Raw genomic sequence first — 18,979 nt, 5'->3', positions numbered from 1 at the left:
CCTGAGCTGATGTGGGCTGAAGGGTTGCGGCTCCCACCAAGTCAGGTCAGGCAACTCCTCGCTGCTTCCAAACCATCTCTCTCCCTCTCTTTCCCCCCGCATCACTCAGTCTGATTCCTCAACTTCGCCTTGTTCAGGGCTCCTAGATATTTATATACAATCAATTCACTTGTTTTTTCAGGTCTTTGTTTTAAGAGGGACATAGGAAGCCGTCTGACTACTCTGCCATCTTGGCCCCACACCATTTCTATTCTGAGACAGTTTGCATTGTACTTTCAAAAATGAGAAAAACAAAGGCAGTGTATATAGTATTTTATAAGGCTAAATTGATTTAACTTTTTAAAAATTATTTTGATATTATTTTGGGCCTAACTTTTATTTTAATTGTGGTAAAAATATATGTAACAGAGCATTTGACGTTTCACCAATCTTCATACGTATAGTTGAGCGACATTGTGTTCATCATGTTCAACCACCCTTATCCATTCCCGAATTATACCATCACCCTTAACAGAAGCTTTTTTGTTTTATGAGATTATGGTGAAAGTAGATGTTACATTATATTTTGATGTCCTCACTTAAAAAATTAAAATCTGTAAATTTATGTTGATCCCCAATCCAGAAAATATATATATATATACACACACACATATATATGTATATGTATATATACATACACACACACACATATTTTTTACTCTACTAGTCTGTGAATTCCAGAAGTCTGCAGCATTTCTGTCAGCCCCTTGAGACAACAATATCCCAAACTCTATCTTCATGTGAAAATATGATTTTAAGAGGGATGTCATATTTATAAGTTATGTCCAGCTGACATTCCACTAAAAGGGTTTTACTTGGATGTATTCACAAAACACACAGACATTAATTTGAGTGTATTAAATTCAGGTTGAGGAAAGAAGCCAAACCTCATTTTTCTAGAACTCTGCAAGTTTGCCTCAGCAGGGGCTTTAGGTATTTCATCCTCTCTTCTAACTTCTGCAGCATTACACACACTTGTGGCATACAATCTCACCACTTCTGTTACTGAAAAGATTGAGACCATCAATTGGGACAGTATCCATTCATCTGATCAAATGAGTAGGCATGGGCTTTGATGCACTTCTCTCTCTCCCTCTCTGCTTCAAAATACCTCTGAGCCCCATCCCCCTCATGCCCCTTTCTCCAGTCTCTGGGTTGATTCTCTTTTTCTTCATCCTTTCTTATCTTCCTGTGTCCTCTGTCCCACCTTTCAGTTCTCCTCCAGGATTTAGTGCAGTATTGCCATTACTCCCGCTCTGCAGATGAGGAGAGTGAAGCACATGGAGGTTAAGGAATTTATCCAAAATCACATAGCTGCCATGGTGGAGAGGCTGGGACTGCAGGCAGTGCACATTTAGCTAACCGCAAAGCCAGTTCTTTTTCCACTACACAATGCTCCCTCAAGACTGATATTTCTTAAAACAGATTTTATGCAAAAAATCCTTCAGTGGTTCTCCATTGCTCTAGGTCTTTAGTTTAAACTGCTTAGTCCAGCACTTAGCATCTAAGCTTTCAGGTTTTTGGCCCTGCTTATTCTTTCAGCTTTGCCTTTTATGGGTCCCTTGAAGAGAGGCCATAGACCAGCTAAACTTGATTGCACTTTCTTGAACATACTGCACATCCTCACCTCCATGCCCTTGCACAGATTGTTCTTCCCAACCTGGAGTGCCCTGTCTGCCCTTCTCTACCTTTCTGTTTTGCCAAATCTTTCTCATCAATCTTCCAGACCCAGAATAATTTCCACTGTCTTTGAAGTATGCTCTAATGACCTCAAACTATCCTTTCCTAAACTCCATGACACTTTTTTTTTTAAATCTGTGCTGATCATTTGCCCCCAGTATTGAGATTGGTTGCATTTCAAAGGCTTATCATGTTAACATCTTATTAAACTCATAATATATCTGAATTATAATCTTGATACTTAAAACGGCTAGCTGTTCATAAATGTGGACTTACATCAGTCCAGGTCTTCTCAAGTATCTAAGTGATTGCTTGGAAGTTGGAGCACATTTTTTTTTCATAAAAGCATTTATGTCCATTTGTATATACAGCTGTATATGCCATCATTAAAAATGCATACATAATAGTTCAACATACAGATTGTTTATTGCATACGTCACGATTTTTTTTTTCTCTCTCACCAGAATGTTGACTCCACGAATATTATCTGATGGTTGTAGTCCCTGTGCTTAAAAAACTGTATGGGTGCACAGTGTCTTCCGAAGCAATAGTACTTAAATGAATGAATGACTATGGATGTACTGTAATTTATTTAACCATCCCACAGCTGAACGACATATTTCTTTTTGGAACAAGGCAGGGCATGATAAGAAATTAAGTAAACTGTTTGATATTTAAGTTTCTAATTTTTAACTATTATAGAAAAAGTCTAGGTAGGCCTTCCTTGGCATAATTTTTGCTTTTGTTCAGATTCTAAAATTAGATTTAATCTTATTTAATGAAATTCCAGAAATTTTTTTTAAAGATATTTTTATTTTCTTGAGTAAATCTTTAACATCCTTATATACAGCCAGGCACTTAGGCAACCAGTAAAATCCTGCCAAGGACTTTATTACTTCCATATTTTATATGATGAAAGTGGTGAGGAATGGTATGGCCTGTTCCACGTTAAGACTCCGTCAGTGCAGTTAGACATAGTAGGATCAGTACTACTTAAAGACTATTTCTGATTTTCATAGAACTTTCTCATCTACTATCTCAGTTGCTACTTTTAAATTAAGAGGGTAGGTAAGGTCAGTGTTAATGTCATCACTTGACAGATGAGGAAACTGTGGCCCAAGATGTAAATTGATGTCTCCTGACTTAGTTTTGGGTCCTTTGCCTTGAATTAAGTTCACTCACAAAGTTCTCCTTCCACTCTGCTAGAAGAAAGGTTGAAATTTTGATCATATTAAGCCTATTTCCAGATTTCTATCGTCAGAATTGACTCAACAGCAACAACGTAGTGCATACAAAGCACCATTTGTGTAGAATAATCACAGTTATTAAGACATATGAATGTATGTTTGTCATACTGTGGTGACTTGTTTGTTGCTATGATGCTGGAAGCTATGACACCAGTATTTCAAATACCAGCAGGGTCACCCATGGTGGATAGGTTTCAGCAGATTTTCTAGACTAAGTAGATGAGGAAAAAAGGCCTGGCAGTCTACTTCCGAAAATTAGCCAATGAAAATCTTATGGATCACAGCAGAGCATTGTCCAACTCGCTTGTTTTGGACATGTCATCAGCAGGGATCAATCACTAGAGGAGGATATGTTTGACGAAGTAGGGGGCCAGCAAGAGCATAAAAGGCCCTCGGTGAGATATGTTGGGACTACCTGCAATGATGAAGTCAAACATGCTAGCAATTGTGAGGATATCTCAGGACCGGGCAACACTTTATTCTGTTGTACATAAGGTTATCATGAGTCAGAGTCGACTTGACAGCAGCAGTCAACAGCAACAACATAAATACAATATATACTGTGTAGAAGGTTCAGTGGATGATAACAAAGATAATGTTAAAGTCCCTACCAGCACAGTGCTTACCATGTGGTTTTGCTCTTTGAAATGTATGTTAGAACTTAGGTCCTTTTCTATCCGTTTCCCTTCTCGTATTTTGTCTGAGGAGTCCCTGGTGGTGCAAACGGCTGGGCACATGGCTGCTAACCAAAGGTAGGCAACCTGGCAATCTGTTTTCGTAAAGATTACTGTCAAGAAAACCCTATGGGGCAGTTCTGCTCTGTCACATGGGGTCACTATGAGTCAAAATCAGCTTGACATCACCTAACAAAAACAACTGGGGCCCTGGTGGCACAGTGGTTTAGCGTTTGGCTGCTAACCGAAAGGTTGGCAGTTCAAATCTACCAGCCGCTCCTTGGAAACTCTATGGGGCAATTCTACTCTGTCCTGTAGTGTTGCTATGAGTCGGAATCTACTTGACAGCAACAGGTTTCGAGTTTTGTTTTTTTTTTAAATTGTACTTTAGATGAAGGTTTACAGAACAAACTAGCTTTTCATTGAACAGTTAGTACACATATTGTTTTGTGATCTTGGTTACCAACCCCACGACATGTCAACACTCCCTCCTCGACCTTGGGTTCCCTATTACCAGCTTTCCTGTCCCCCCGCTGCCTTCTCATCCTTGCCCTGGGCTGGTGTGCCCCTTTAAGTCTCGTTTTGTTTTATGGGCCTGTCTAATCTTTGGCTAAAGGGTGAAGCTCAGAAGTGACTTCATTACTGAGCTAAAAGGGTGTCCGGGGGCCATACTCTCGGTATTTCTCCAGTCTCTGTCAGGCCAGGTTTTTCTTGTTTTTTTTTTTTAACAACAACCTCTTCCATCTACTCCCTTTCCCTTCTTTGCACAACTTTTCTCCCTCTTTCTCTCCCTTTTATCTTCTGAATTTCCTTGCCTTCTGAGCCACTGTCTTTGTTATCTAGTGCCGCTATAACAGAAATATACAAGTGGGAAGGTTAAAAAAATGGAGATTTATTTTCTCACTGTTTATGAGGCTAGAAATCTGAATTGAGGGCACCAGCTCTAGGGAAAAGCTTTCTCTGTTCACTCTGGGGGAAGGTCCTTATCTCTTAAGCTTCTGTTCCTTGGTTTCTTGGAGATCTCATGTAGCATGACATCTGTCTTCCCTCAAACTGCGCTTGCTTGCTTCACCTGCTCTTGCGTATTTCAGAAGAGATTGATTTAAGACACACTCTACACTAATACTGCCTCATTAACATAACAAAGAAACTCCATTCGCAAATGGGATTATAACCACTACAGCGGTTAGGATTTACGACACATATTTTGGGGGGACACAGTTCACCTTAACTTATTTTCATCGAAAGCCAGGAAGGGGTGGCAGAGAGCTGCTCCATTGTCTTGTCAATACTGTCTTCCTCCTGCACCTCCTTCAGACGATTTTCTCCATGAAGGAATCCAAAGACCATTGATGACGAAGCATTTCCTGGAAGAACTGCAGTGGCAGTTGGACACCAGGGCTCTGTCATGAGTCATAGCTGCTGAGAGGAGGGACTTATGTATAAGAGTCCTCGTAGCAGTTAACCTCTTTATTCATTCTCTGTTTTTTTTATTGTAACAATTACAATGCCTATCTGTGAATCTTTTTTTGTATTTTTCCATACATGGGACAAAATATTGCCTTTTATTTGATAGAAAATGAAGTTATGTAGGCTTTTTAGCTACTGATATATGAATTTATATGTCTTTTCTCTAAGATGAAGCAGTTAGTAAAGTTATGAAATGTTTAAAAAAACACCACAAAAAAAAATATACAAAAGCCCCCAAACACAACTACCTATATTTATTGACCTTACTTAATCTTTAGCCATGTTTAACAGCCATGTTTTGCTGGCTATACAATATAGGTAACAATTCAGATCTTTAAGATTTAATAACAAGCAAGGGTAATAAAAATGAAATTTTTACCCAGAGGCCTCAAAGATAAGAACAACCACTTTATAATTTAGCATAGATTTATAGGCCTGCCCTGTTGCAGTCTGTTCATAAGAGTACACGTGCAAAAGTAATCACATGCCTGGAAGGCATGTTCTAAATGTTTAATGTGGAGTAATTAATGCTAATAACTTAGTATTCTTTACTATGTTTAATTTCACATACTAAAAGGTCAATTTTTTCTAAAGGGTGACATCTTATTTTATTATGCAGATCTTTAAAAAGTCTCACTTCTTCCAAATACACCAGAAGAATAAAAATTAAATTAAAAATATTTTTTTCATCCTAAATGTTCATTCAGACAGAATGATTTGGATGCCCACTGCAGTCGTCTTAAACTATTCCTTCATTTCTGAGATTTATATAATTTGACTAATTTTACACAGTAGGAGGTGAGAACAGGTAAGTAGACTAGAGGTTTTAATTCTGCCAGCCACAGAATTATCATACGTATACACTAAGGCTAATAACCTTTCAGAGAAATTTCATCTTTGTCAATTCTAACTTCAGGCAGGATCTAGGCACATAAGGACCTACCGAGGACCATTTTCACTGATAAAAAATTGAAATTAAATGACGTGTGAAAACATCAAACACAATAATATATTGTCTTTTTCTCTTTTAATTTACTCTCTAATGGATGTTAATTCAGGAATAATATATTTTAGAAATTCCACCAGTCTGACTGTTTTGTTAGGTAATTAAAATATATAATTAGTCAAAAAACAATGTTTTTCAAATTAATGTAATTTAGTTGTCAACAACTCTAATCCACTCAAACCATCTCTTTTTTGGTTTAGCTTATATGTATGTTATCTAAGGTAGAATGATTCTCTGAAAGGGGATGAGTTATATACTGCTTCTTTAAATGTGACAGAATAATAACGTCACTGTAATCACAAATTATTTAGGGCAAAGTTTAGCACGGGGAGTTGACTAAAACACAAGGTGCTGGGCCCTACCCCATCGTTTCTGATTCAGCAGGTCTGAGGTGGTTTCTGAGATTCTTCTCTGACAAGTTCCCAAATGATGCTGATGTTGCTGAACGGGAGACCACACTTCAAGAATCTTTGGCTTAATGAAATGTCTCCAATAGATTTTAAAGAAATAATTCATTGTACTATTGTTAGCGAGCTAAATTATGTATGAATGTTTATCTGATTTTGTGTTCATCGTGTTTTCTGAACTTGTCTTTCAACTCCACCCAAGTTCCATTTTAGTAGGAGCAGGTGAGCAGGTTCCTAAGGATAGAACCAGGGTTGCTGAAGGTCCCTTGAGTGTGCTTCTCATGTGACTAGGGCCTTCCCAGCAGGAAAGTGAGCATACACGATTTGATTTAGATTTTAATGGCTCTCTATACTAATAGCTGGTAATTGGTAAGGGTGGACTTTGAAATTATCTTGAATAATCAATGGTCTTATAATTTTAAACCAGAAAAAGGGTCTGTTTGGTTTCATTTGCCAATATCATTATAAAAATACAGATTCACCTACTTATATTTACCATAATTTGGATTGACTCCTTTTTATTACCACTTCTACCACCACCACTCCCCCCCCACCGCCCCGTACTAACACATTTTTATTTCTGATTTTTATTAGACCTTGCACACTGCCAGTCAAACCTTGTGGAACTTAGCAAACTCCTTCAAAATTTGGAAATACTGCAGAGAACTCAGTCAGCACCTAACTTTACTGACATGCAGGTAAACATATTACTGCTGCTGGTTGAAGGATTTAAGATACGATCTCATAATTTTTACTGGATTTTTCTATGAATACATAAGGTAGTGTTTAAAGGGAAATAGCTATAGTACAGACTAGTTTATATTCTGGAGTTATTAATATTTTTAAATCTTGGTCATTGGGTTAATTAATTTGACTATTTTAAAATGTTTTACATTAAAATACAAACTAGAAGTAATAAATATCTGAATTATTCTTCCATTTTTGTGTTACATTAGAAATGACAACTTAAATGATATCATTGAGATATCCAGAATTATTACGATCCTTCCCCATAGGAAAAAAAATGCTAAAATTCTCTAATACTATTTCCATTTTGTATATCAGAAAAGTACATTTTGTAATTAAGTTCTTGCCTGTGCTTTGAATGCCCACTGTGCATCAGACATACCATTCTTTCCTGGCTGGTTTGCTTATAGGTGTCTAACAATTATCTTTGCTAACTTGCTGTGCTCTCTCTGTCTGTATTGGTATCATTTGTGTGAACTTAACAGTACTTTGTTGCTTTTAACTATTTGTGTAATGTAGGCTAACTGTGTAGATATTTCAAAGAAAGACAAGCGGGTCACAAGACGATGGAGAACAAAAAGCGTCAGCAAAGATACAAAAATACAACTGCAGGTACAGACTTTTCCTTTCCTTCATTCATATTTTATATCCTTTTAAAATATTAGCCAATATATATCAGTTAATGGGAGTTCCTATTGAGAGAGCAGCTTAACTGCTTTAAAGCCAGTGCTATTCAAACTGAGTTTAATAATTAGCTTTGTCCAAACTTTTATCTTTCAAGAAAAGGGGTGGGGGCGCTCTAGACTAGAAATCAACAAACCGAGGTTTCTAGTCATCACTGTGATTTCCACACAGTATAATTTCATGCATTGCAGTTAAATTTTCTGGGCTTCCATTTGCTTCTGGGTTAAGTGATGGAGTTAACTTGATGATCTCTGAATTTCCTTTCAGCTCTAAAATTCTGTGATTCTTCAAAAATAGATATTATCTGGCCATCAACAGTCACTTTTAAAATTTGAACTAAAGTCTTAACGTTTCATGATAAAGTCACTTGAAAGTTATTTGAAATAAATTATATATTTGAAATGTGTAGTTTTAAATTTTTAAAATAAGACCCTATTATGTTATTGTATTACAATGATATGAAATAGGGTAAATGCCTAAAACCTCTTATGTCATAAATATTACTTTCAGATCTTTAAACTAGAATCTCCACTACTGTCATACTAGCTTGGTATTATAATGGACCCTTATGATTTTGCTTTTCTTTTTATTATACTATAAATCAATTTATATTCTAATACAAAAAGAACTGCTTTTCAACTTTCTTCTGTATCTTGTGAGTAACAAAATAATCCTTCTCTAATTCTGACTACATTGATAACATTCTTTATATTGTAATTCTGAATGTGTCAATAACAAACTCTTGTTGCTTTGCTTGCTTATCTAATGTATTTGAAAATAAACCTTCATAAACACGAAAGAGCCATTTTTTTTTTATTTAAAATGTCCATATTCTATGAACACAATTTTTTGTTTCTTTGTTCATTATGTTTTTGTGTGTTTTCCATTCTGTTCATAAAATTAGTACTGTAGAGACAAATGTGCCAAATTATTCACACAAAAAATTACCTAAAATTGCTTTTGGCAGTTTTGTTTGTTTTGAGCTTGTGATTGTCTAGTTTGTTTTGTTTTGTTTTTTTAGGCATGGTATCTATGGTTATCATAGCCAGGGGAAAAAAAAGAACCATTATAAATAAAATAATTGAGAAGGCTAACATATGAACGTATACAGTTGTGGATAAATATTATTTCAGTCTTATGTTTACAAGGTTTGCTGTGGAATAGCTGTCTCGTTCACAGCTGTTGTCTTGAATAGGTTGATTCTCAGTGAGTCTGAGTGTAGTGCCCCTGGCCTTCCTGCTGCAGCTATGAGGCCCACTATAATACCCACATGGCTCAGTTTTTTTTCTGAAGGGGGAACAGAATGCAACCGTGAATATTCCTCCTAGTCACAGGCTTCTTATGAGTCATCGAAATCGCTTAAAAAGCAGGAAAATACTCCTCATTTATATTCCTGCCACATCTTTGGGTGGTTTATTTGTTTTTACATTTTTATTCATGCTGTTTTGCTCTGTTTTCGTTTTGCCAAAGAGTAACAAGATGGCCCTTCTGATTCTAGTTATTTTTAAAGGAAATTGAAATGATCTCATCTCCAGGCCAAAAGAAAACTTTTGCCCCTTAAAACATGGGCAATTCAGTTCCAACTCCCAGGTAGAAATAGATAGACTTATGGGTGGCAGTGAGCTGTTAATCACTCCCAGAGAAACCCCATTTTCACATGTACTAGTAAAACAAAAGGTATCATAGGAGTGAGTGCTACAGAACTTGGTACATCCCTGGACCTTTTCTGCCCATGGAAGCCAATAGACCTTCCAGGAGTTCTTAGGATGCTCATGCTCAATTACTCAGAAGTTACTCGGAAGTTTCTTCAGTGTGTACGCTTGGCTGGGAAATCATAAGTTCATTCAAGTGTGACTGTGACCAACATTGAATATCATTTCTCATCAGTATTTTGCCTACAGAAAGACATAGCATTTATCTTTACTGTAGTGGGCTAAAACATGCCCATCGCCTTCTCCCACTCTAACACATAGTTGTCTCCCCACCCTACCCCCCCCATTTTAAATGTTTCGTGACTGTGGAATGCATTCTTTTTTTTTCTAATTGTTGTGGTTTAAGTGAAAGTTTACAATTCGGTTAGTCTCTCATACAAAAATTTATACGTACATTGTTATTTGACCCTTGTTGCTCTGTCTATACTTTGACAGCACACTCCTACTTTCCACCCCTGATTTCCCATGATCATTCAACCAGCTCCTGACCCTGTCTGCCTTCTCATCTCTCCTTCAGATAGGAGCTGACCATTTAGTCTTATGTATCTACTTGAGCTAAGAAGCACACTCTTCACGAGTATCATTTTATGTCCTATAATCCAGTCTAATCTTTGTCTGAAGAGTTGGCCTTAGGAATGGTTTTAGTTTTGGGCTAACTAGAGTCTAGGGGCCATGTCTTCTGGGGTCCCTCCAGTCTTCTTCAAACCATTACGTGGAATCCATTCTAATGGCGCCAAGTATTTGTTTTGAGCTCATAATCATCTTATTACTTGAACCATCTTCTCTAATATTCATTGTCTCAGCCAATTTGAGGGGCTTTGTAGTGAGTAGCTCATTTCTCATCCTATGTATTACAACTTTAGGAGTCCCTGGGTGGCACCAACAGTTAAGAGCTCAACTGCTAGCCAAAAGGTTGGCAGTTCGAACCCACCCAGAGGCATCTCGGAAGACAGACTTGGCGATCTGCTTCTGAAAGGTCACCGTCTTGAAAACCCTATAAAAGAGTTCTACTCTGCAACACATGAGGTTGCCATGAGTCAGAATCGACTCCACAGCAACTAACAACAACAACAATTGTAACTTCTATCATACCAGCCATATGTGAGGGAACCTAGACTATTTAGTTGTGTTTGTTATTGTTACTACTATTGTTGTTGTTAATGTTTCACTGAACTTTGCTTTGAACATTCCATAGTAGTAGTCATTTTGAAATAACTACAAAATAGATCATTTAAAAAATTGATCTCAGAAAAGTAAAAGTGAAGACATATTTTACTAGATATTTAATTGCTTATTTTTGCACATACTAGAATGTGCTACTGATTTTAATGCAAGAGTTAAATTCTGGGCCTGTATGGTCATATTTCTGCTGGAAGCCATTGGGAGGTTGGCCTCAGGAACCCACCCAGTGTGTTACTCATTGAAGGCAACATTTGTTCTAGAAGGCTGTGTGGGGATTACCTTTTAGAAAAAGGATTTCCTATCTTCCAAACTTAAAATTTTCTTGCCCTAATGGAAATCTCAACATCATCATTATGACATAAGTTTGGCTGTGGCTTAAATGGGTAGAGGGGAGCAAGGAGGGAATGATTTAAAAAGGAGTTGCTGTAGAAGAAAGAGCTGCTAGATCTTCTGTGTTGCTATTAGCATACATTAAATACTTGACCCCTAGATGTTGGAGAGGATAGGAATAGTAGGAAGTACATAGGAGCATATCTGATGCCATTCATGTATAGCTGCCCTAGATCTCACAGATGCTCAAATTCCACTGAAGGATAAAAATAAGTTTTTCCTTCTTTCACTACATTAAGCATAAAGGGCACTTTTTGTGGAAAACAGATTGTGTGTGTGTGCCTGTGTCTGTGTGTATTAAACCAGAGGTATGCAAAAGATTTGTGAATATGAAAAGAAATGTGAATGTAATTTGTAAAATATCAAGAGAATTGGAGATACAGGAACTCAAAAATACTTTCTGTCATTCCAAAAGGACTAAAGAAGTCATACTGTTTTCTCTCAGTCTGATCTGATAGGTGCCTCTTAAGAAAGTACATCTCAAATAAAAGTGAAATTATTGCTCACGACCTTGAAGAATCAGGTCTGTCAGATGGAGGCAGAGTTCAGTAGTTAGAAGAAAATATCATTATCTCTTAATGTCATCAATCAAAAAAGGAAGAAAAAAAATGAGAGGAGGCTCTAGGATCCTCCTATATGTTTATACGTAGGGGCACATCCATAAATGAAACCTATGCTTCCGCTTTCCATAGCTGATTTTTGTAGGCATTAATTGTTGCAACACATTGGATGACTTGAAATTATTTTCTGTGCTTCTTCCTGAGAAAATTCTTTAGCCTGAAAACCCCAACTTCAACTTGACTCCTAATGCTGAATCCTAGCAGACTTCCCAGTAGGAGAAGAAGTAGGGACTGGGCAATTTCTGATGCCCTTTCACTTACTTTTTTCCTCCCAGCAACCAGCAGCAAAATACTTCCTGGCCAACAATAGGCTCTCATTTTAGCCTTCCCACATTAATTATTTTATCAGCTTTACCTAAACTTATTTTTTCTTTGCTACCACTTATTGAAGCCTTCTGACTTCATATGAGATTGCAGCAATAAAAACAGTATGCACATTTATTTTAAAATCGCAAGCTGTTCATCAGTTCTTAACCCTCCAGGTCCTTCTGGGATGAGAGGTATATTCAGCAAATAGACTTAAGTGTTTAGGGGTTCCATGGTGAGAATGGTGAGCTATTCTTACAGCATGAATGCCCTTTCAATCCCTTTTCAATGCTAAGACTTAGGAAAAGTCAACTTTAGTTAAAAACTCTCCTGCTCCCTTGTCTGATTATCTTTCATCCTCCCGTGTCCCATCCTCTCCCTTCCCCGTCCCATGTTTTCTCCTCCCTTCTCTTCTCCCATTCACTGTCAGGAAGGGCCACCTGCGAAGGGCCAGTTCAGCACAACTCGGCGCCGGCAGAGGCTAGCAGCAGCAGTGGCTACAACAGTGAGTGGATTTCCATCTCAAGGGGGAGTTTATAAGGATGAGAAACGGTGTGCAAATGTCATCTCCCCTGTTCTGTTGGTGCCACTCGTGTGTGACAGCATCAACTGTAGCCCCCTCTAAGGTGTTGGCAGAGCCCATGCTTGTTCTCTGGCTGTCTTTGTACAGCAGGAGACACTCACAGGTATTCGTTCTTGCAGTGGAGAACTATTATGTAATCCACTTCTTCTGCTCTCAGTGTAAGAAATAATTGAAGTCAAGCTTACAAAACTGAGTATACCTCCCATGGTGCAGAATTTCCTGAACTGTACTGCTACTTTTCTGCCATAGTGATTTTGGAACCTTTACAACTGATTTCTGGTTTTCTAAGAAAAGTCACGTTACTATGGACATACAGCGTGCTTTTTTTTTTTTTTTTTTTTTTTTTTGGTAGCAATGTGACTATTTGAGAAGGATGTGAGAATAAAGAAATGAGAGGGTAAGAAGGTGAATTTTGATGTTTTGAAATGGCTACCAAAATTACACATAGCAAGGGAAAATTATTTTCTGGAAAGAATATTGAAGTGAAAATATAGTATGTAAAGGTAAAACAGAAATCAGAGGTGTTTAATCTACATCTAGAGTTTTGTTTTATTTTGTTTTTTAAGAGAAAATAGAATGGCTATAAGGTGAGTAGAGAAAGTATTGTGCTGGACAAGGCTAGTGAACAAAAATTTAAAATTGAGTAGAAGATATTTAGAAGAGTGAATTTTCCATGCAGAATGCTTATAAAACAGAATAAGCACAGGGACTGTTTGCTAGATAAACGTAAAGCGTGATATTTACTTAGTCATGAAATCCTATGAATTTTTTTTTTAATGCAGAATACTAAGTTCTTAGCAATCATAGATATTAGTTTTTGGCTGTTAGATACCATGTTCTGAATTAGTAACAGTCTTGTTCTTGCTAATGCCAGAGTATGTTTCAGACTAGAATTACTGAAAAAAGAATATGAAGAATTTTTTGTTGCATTGCTGGAGATTGGATACCGTGCCAAGATGGTTGATTTTCTGCTTTATGATTAGTAATTGACTCTTGCTTTATATCTGGATATTTAGCTGGGTTGTTTCAGAAACAAAATTGCTTTTGATTATGAAATGTACCAGTGACTCGGAATTTATTAGGGAACTGACTCTTAAACTCAGAATTTTGTGAACATTTTTATAAACAAATTATTGAAATTGATTTCATGGCTAATATGTATCTTATACATGTATTCAAATGTAGACGAGTACATCTATGACACTGACATGCAGTAGCAGATTCTGACACTAGATACATGTCTAATAAATAATTCTTAAAACATAATTTTTCATTTATAAAATTAAGAAATCCAAATGGTTATTAAAACAGCATCTCAGTGGAAAGAAAAGGTTAATCATTTTATACAGATACTAATGTTTCCTTAAAGTATTTCAACAATGACAAGCAGGAAAGTGATTGTGTTTCTGTTTTATTCCTTTTTTAAATTGCAGATCCATGTAATGAATCTAATAAAACTGGGATTGGAGCCTATTCGAATAGAATGGGTTTATGTTTTAAAAATTAGGGGCAGAAGAGAAAAAGCTTTTAAAAGAAGAAAGCATAAATGTCCACCTCCCAGGATAGTTGTGACCACAGAAGTTAAGAATGACATTTAGTAATGTCACAACTGGGAGCAATAACTGCTCAATTGCAGACTACTCTATTCCCTGTAGGATTTATAGCTTTAACTGCACACCAGAGCATAACAAAATCCAGCAGGACCCTCTGAGCTAGCTCCCTCAGCCCCCTCTACATCTCAGGAACCTGATGCTGGTGACTCAACCTTCCTATTTTTTTTTTCCCTGTTTAGATGTGTGTGTGTGTGTGTGTGTGTGTGTGTGTGTGTGTGTGTGTGTGTGTGTGTGTGGTGTATAGCAAAACATTTGCCATTTCAACATTTTTTTAATGTACAATTCAGTGACATTAATTATGTTCATCATGTTGTGAAACCATCACTGCTACCTGTTTCCAAACTTTTTCATCACCCTTAACAGAAGCTAAGTACCACCTAAATCCTGTTGCTTTTAGTGCAATAGTTCCCCTTAATTCCCAGTCCTTTCTCTTCCCAACGTTACATCCCACACGTTTTTCGATCCTCTCGTGTCCTGCTAGGTGCCTTTCACTTAGAATCCTTCCACATGGCTCCTAGTCATGATGTCTCTCACCCACTCTGGTGTTTGGGGCTGTGAAGATTGCTTCCAAAGAAGTGCATCTGAGGAAATGTTTCAGAAGTCTATCATTGTTGACTCTTAGAACTAGCACCCAGAATGACCCACTTGTAACATCAGCCAGACCCAACAGAACAGAAAGTTGGGACAGAAACACTGACCTCTTCCCCATGGAGGAACACTGAGGGTCCCAGCTCTCTCAGAACTCCCCAAAAGAATCTCTGTGTAGAAAGTGCAGAATAACAACAGCAAGGGACTTTTCGCACATTGGCTTGATGAGTTGTATAAGCTTGGCATCTGTCTTAGACAGACTGGTGTGTTCTTTTTCTTTCGTGTTTACCATGGCGTAATCTCAGTGCCGGCAGTTCCGTGGTCAGCAATGTTGCTGTTTTGACTTCTTCATCGCCAGGTGTTAAGAGCATCCCCTGACATCCCCATTCCAACTGCAGTTATTGATATTAGAATTTTCCAGGATCAGGCTTCTTCCCTATCACAGGACTTCAAAGAAGCCTCGAATTTCTGTCCTGAGCAGGGTGTAAAGGCCAAAACCCAGAACTGATGCTTCTCAGGAATAAGCGTTGAGAGCTGTGGACAGCTCCACTCCAGCCACCACTGGCAGAAGCTAGTTACCACTTAAAATGTGAATCCCATAATACCCAAATTGATAAATTTTTAAAAAAACAGAGTAAATAGGTCCCCAGGCTGAAGAGAGATTCCATTACAATTAGATTAATACATGCCAATTTGTATTTTCAATTTCACTTCATGAATTCTTCAATTAAATTGACCCATTCCACACACTTGTTTTTAACAAGAAAGATTCCGATATAAACATTTTCATTCAGAAGTGTATACAAATTAGTTTTCAATTTCCCAGGGAACTGTCTGATTACAGTTTGAATGGAGTATTCCAAGTCCCTTTCCCTGTGGGGAAACTGTAAAACCACTTTTACAGTTTTAATTGCTACTTTAAACTTCCATTATGTTCAAAATATAAATTTGTAACATGTTTTTCTTCTCAGCGTCTAACTCCAAACTTTTCCTAGGGAGCCATTATCTGAGGGACTACTCTGGGTCCTTACTGGACTCCCTGGGTCTCCAGTGCCTAATGGCCTCCTGTCCCAACCTCTCTCCCAAGTCTCTTGACACCCTCCCCACCTACTCAAGAAAGGAGATTCCTCTCCTAAGCCATGCTAATCCTTGGAGTGTTGCTGGCCCCTTCGTGCAGATAAAGTCCTTAGACCATGATCCTCAACAGATTGCATCCCGCATCACCAAATACCCACATTCCTTTTTCTTAATGCTCTTATGGTTGCTTGTATCAGGAAACCTTATCCTTAAATCTGAAAATTCCCTAGTCTACCCATTTCCTCGGGTCATGGTCTCTCCCCACAGCCTCCTAATCTCCAGCAACCTCTCCCATGGATCCTGTGTGTCCCTCCTAGAGGGCTGTGGGCTGACTGCTGTTTCTAGATTTAGCATTACCAACGTTGAAGTCAGAAATTTCCTTTATCTGTCTTCAAATATTTTCCCACATAAATCCTGTTCTTTATTACATCCCAAAAGGACCCTAGTCATGGTTATCATTAAGTTACTTGGCCAGAATTCCAGCAGATTATTGAACCTGAGAATTCCATTTTCTCAGTTAGCTAACCTGCCACTTCTGTATTTCTCTGGAACAGCCAGAAATTCTGAGCCTGATGAGCTAAGCAAGCGGTTAACATCCCCCAGCCCATACATAGTAGCCAGGGTGTCCACAGAGGATGAGATAGAGTTGCTTTGGTAACTCCAGATACTAAATGCTTTGACTAACGTATATTAACATGCTTACCTTAGCTGAATTTATCAGGAAACCTCCATACTCCCTCTTCCTGTAAGAGTGGATACCTTTTGAGATAGATAACTCCCTGCCAGGGCAAAGCTACACCAGAAGGATCCTCTGTGTAGTCTCAGCCATCCTCACCCATATCCCCAAACTGCAGCTCAGGCAGATTTTTTTAGTCCTCTCCATTTCCGTCATCTCTCCTCCATATCCTCAGTGTGCTTGCTTTCCCTCTCCTTGTCTTTTCTGCTTCCCCTTCCCTTTTCCCCCTCCCCAACTCTCCAAGTCTGTCAGGAAGTTTAAAGCAGAAACAGATACAGGTGGTTCTGACATACATATATGTTTACATCAGGCAAGGTATTGGTTCTTTGCTCCTACAGCGTAGTTCTTGTTAGATAGGGGATGTGACTTACCTTTTAAATTATTCAAAATTCTATGCTCAGAGGAGTCTAAGAGTGTGGTCCGTGAAGAAAATCGTATAAACATCTATGTAGTAGGAGTTAGGGAGAGGTTACTGGTGATCTGATTTACAAGAGGAATTGGTATTTCCATTTTCCAAGAATGTTTGGCTGACAGCATTTGTAATGGTCAGGAAGAACCTTCTATAAGAGAGGGCAGGCACGTCGCTTTCCCCATCACAAGCCTAATCCGGATTCAGCCTGGATAGGGAAGCACCTCTAGCCATTTAGGAAAATCTGTAGTAATATGACTTTGTTTTTACTTCATACTTTTCAGTATTGGCCAGTTCATAAGCCCATGTTCATATATGTAAACAGAGGTATGTAACCTATATAGGTGAACTATAATTTATATAATACATTTAATTTACTAGTATATATTCCAGAAAATCTATTTCAAATTTAATTTAGTCTCTTTAAGCCATTATTTTATCTACTTTTGAACTTGATATGTGTTTTATCTGGTTGCTATGGGGCAAGTAAATCTTTCGGTATATGCCTTTCCTGAATTTTTAATGGTTAGTCTGACTTAAGATCCTGTTCCAGGCTCAGAAAGAAGTGAGCACAGACAGTCCTCTGACACAAGTAGCTGATTTTGTAAGAAAGGTCAGCTGCATCACAGCTCAGACTGTTGTTATTTTTTGTTTGTTTGTTTTCCTGCCAGTTATTTTTTTGATACAACTCTGAGTTTAGAAGTGAAACTGATCTGGGATTCTGCCTTCTCTCCCTGTCATTCTGTAGTCATCACTTTCTGTAACAGAGAAAGACTGGTGGGTCAGAGGCAGTGCTAAATTGACTATGGCAAATGAGATTCCCTCTCCACCCCAGCCACCTGCAAAGTAAACGAGTATAGAGTGTCTCGAGTGTGTCATCTAGAGAGGAATCTATTATTTTGCAGAATGGTAGAGATCTTTTCTATGGAGAAGAAGGGGAAACAATGCACTGTTGCTCTTTAATAATTTATAGCTTCCCCTTCCAGGTTCCGTTCAGCGCTACCATGTCACCGGTCCGCTTGCATTCCTCCAACCCCAACCTTTGTGCAGATGTTGAATTTCAGACTCCCCCCAGCCATCTTACTGACCCTCTGGAAAGTTCAACGGATTATACAAAGCTCCAAGAAGAGTTTTGTCTAATTGCCCAGAAAGGTAACAACAAATGTAACATGCCCTTTAGAGAAGCTCTCTTCTTTGATGAGAGCTTCTTTTATCTTTATCTAGGTCATCATGCTAGAAAGATTAAATGTTTTTCTATACTACTTGGAGTTCTTTATAAAAAATTGCTTCAGGTTCTTTTGCTTGGGTTTTGACCCCCCTTTGGGGTTTTTTGTTTTTGTTTGATTAAGGAAGTTTTCTTTGGGTTGAAAAACGGAGGGAGGAAGGAAGGGTTTTTGTTGGGCGTTCCACCGGTTCTTCTTTTTCGGCTTTTCCTCCCCCACCCAGTGCCTTTTAGTTGTCATTTAATATGTATTTATTGGTTATCCTTAGCAAGGAAAAGAAAAGGAAACAGATTCTGGCTGAGTTTCTCTGTCTCTTTTTTTAAACAGCACTCATTTGATTGTACTTTACAATTTGTGGGTCAGGAATTCAGGCAGGGCTCAGCTAGACAGTTCTCTCCGCATGGAATTGTCTGGGTTCACTTGATGGTATGAGGCTGAGTTGGTCTAGAAGGTCCAAGGTGGCTTCACTCATGTGCCTGGGACCTTGGCAGGAGGGCTGGAAGGCTGCACTCAACCATGCCCCTCTCCCTTTTCATGTTGTCTCAGGGACCCCCTCATGGTCTCAGGACTTCAAGAGACCAGATGT

At 38.2% G+C, this 18,979-nt stretch overlaps 1 protein-coding gene across 1 annotated transcript in view; it reads left to right on the top strand.

The window, feature by feature from the left end:
* The window catches only part of OSBPL6 (oxysterol binding protein like 6), a 137,931-nt gene that overhangs the window by 80,526 nt on the left and 38,426 nt on the right, over window positions 1–18,979 (top strand). Inside the window, exons 9-11 of the mRNA XM_023730493.1 lie at window positions 7,118–7,221; window positions 7,790–7,882; window positions 18,157–18,322. Coding sequence (XP_023586261.1) covers window positions 7,118–7,221; window positions 7,790–7,882; window positions 18,157–18,322 — 363 coding nt within the window. The remainder of the gene's footprint in view (window positions 1–7,117; window positions 7,222–7,789; window positions 7,883–18,156; window positions 18,323–18,979) is intronic.

The sequence above is a fragment of the Trichechus manatus genome, unplaced genomic scaffold (assembly GCF_000243295.1).
Source record: "Trichechus manatus latirostris isolate Lorelei unplaced genomic scaffold, TriManLat1.0 scaffold00037, whole genome shotgun sequence".
Classification (NCBI taxonomy): domain Eukaryota; kingdom Metazoa; phylum Chordata; class Mammalia; order Sirenia; family Trichechidae; genus Trichechus; species Trichechus manatus.
The sequence above is the reverse complement of the archived record's forward strand: the minus strand, read 5'-3'. Positions and strand labels throughout refer to the sequence as shown.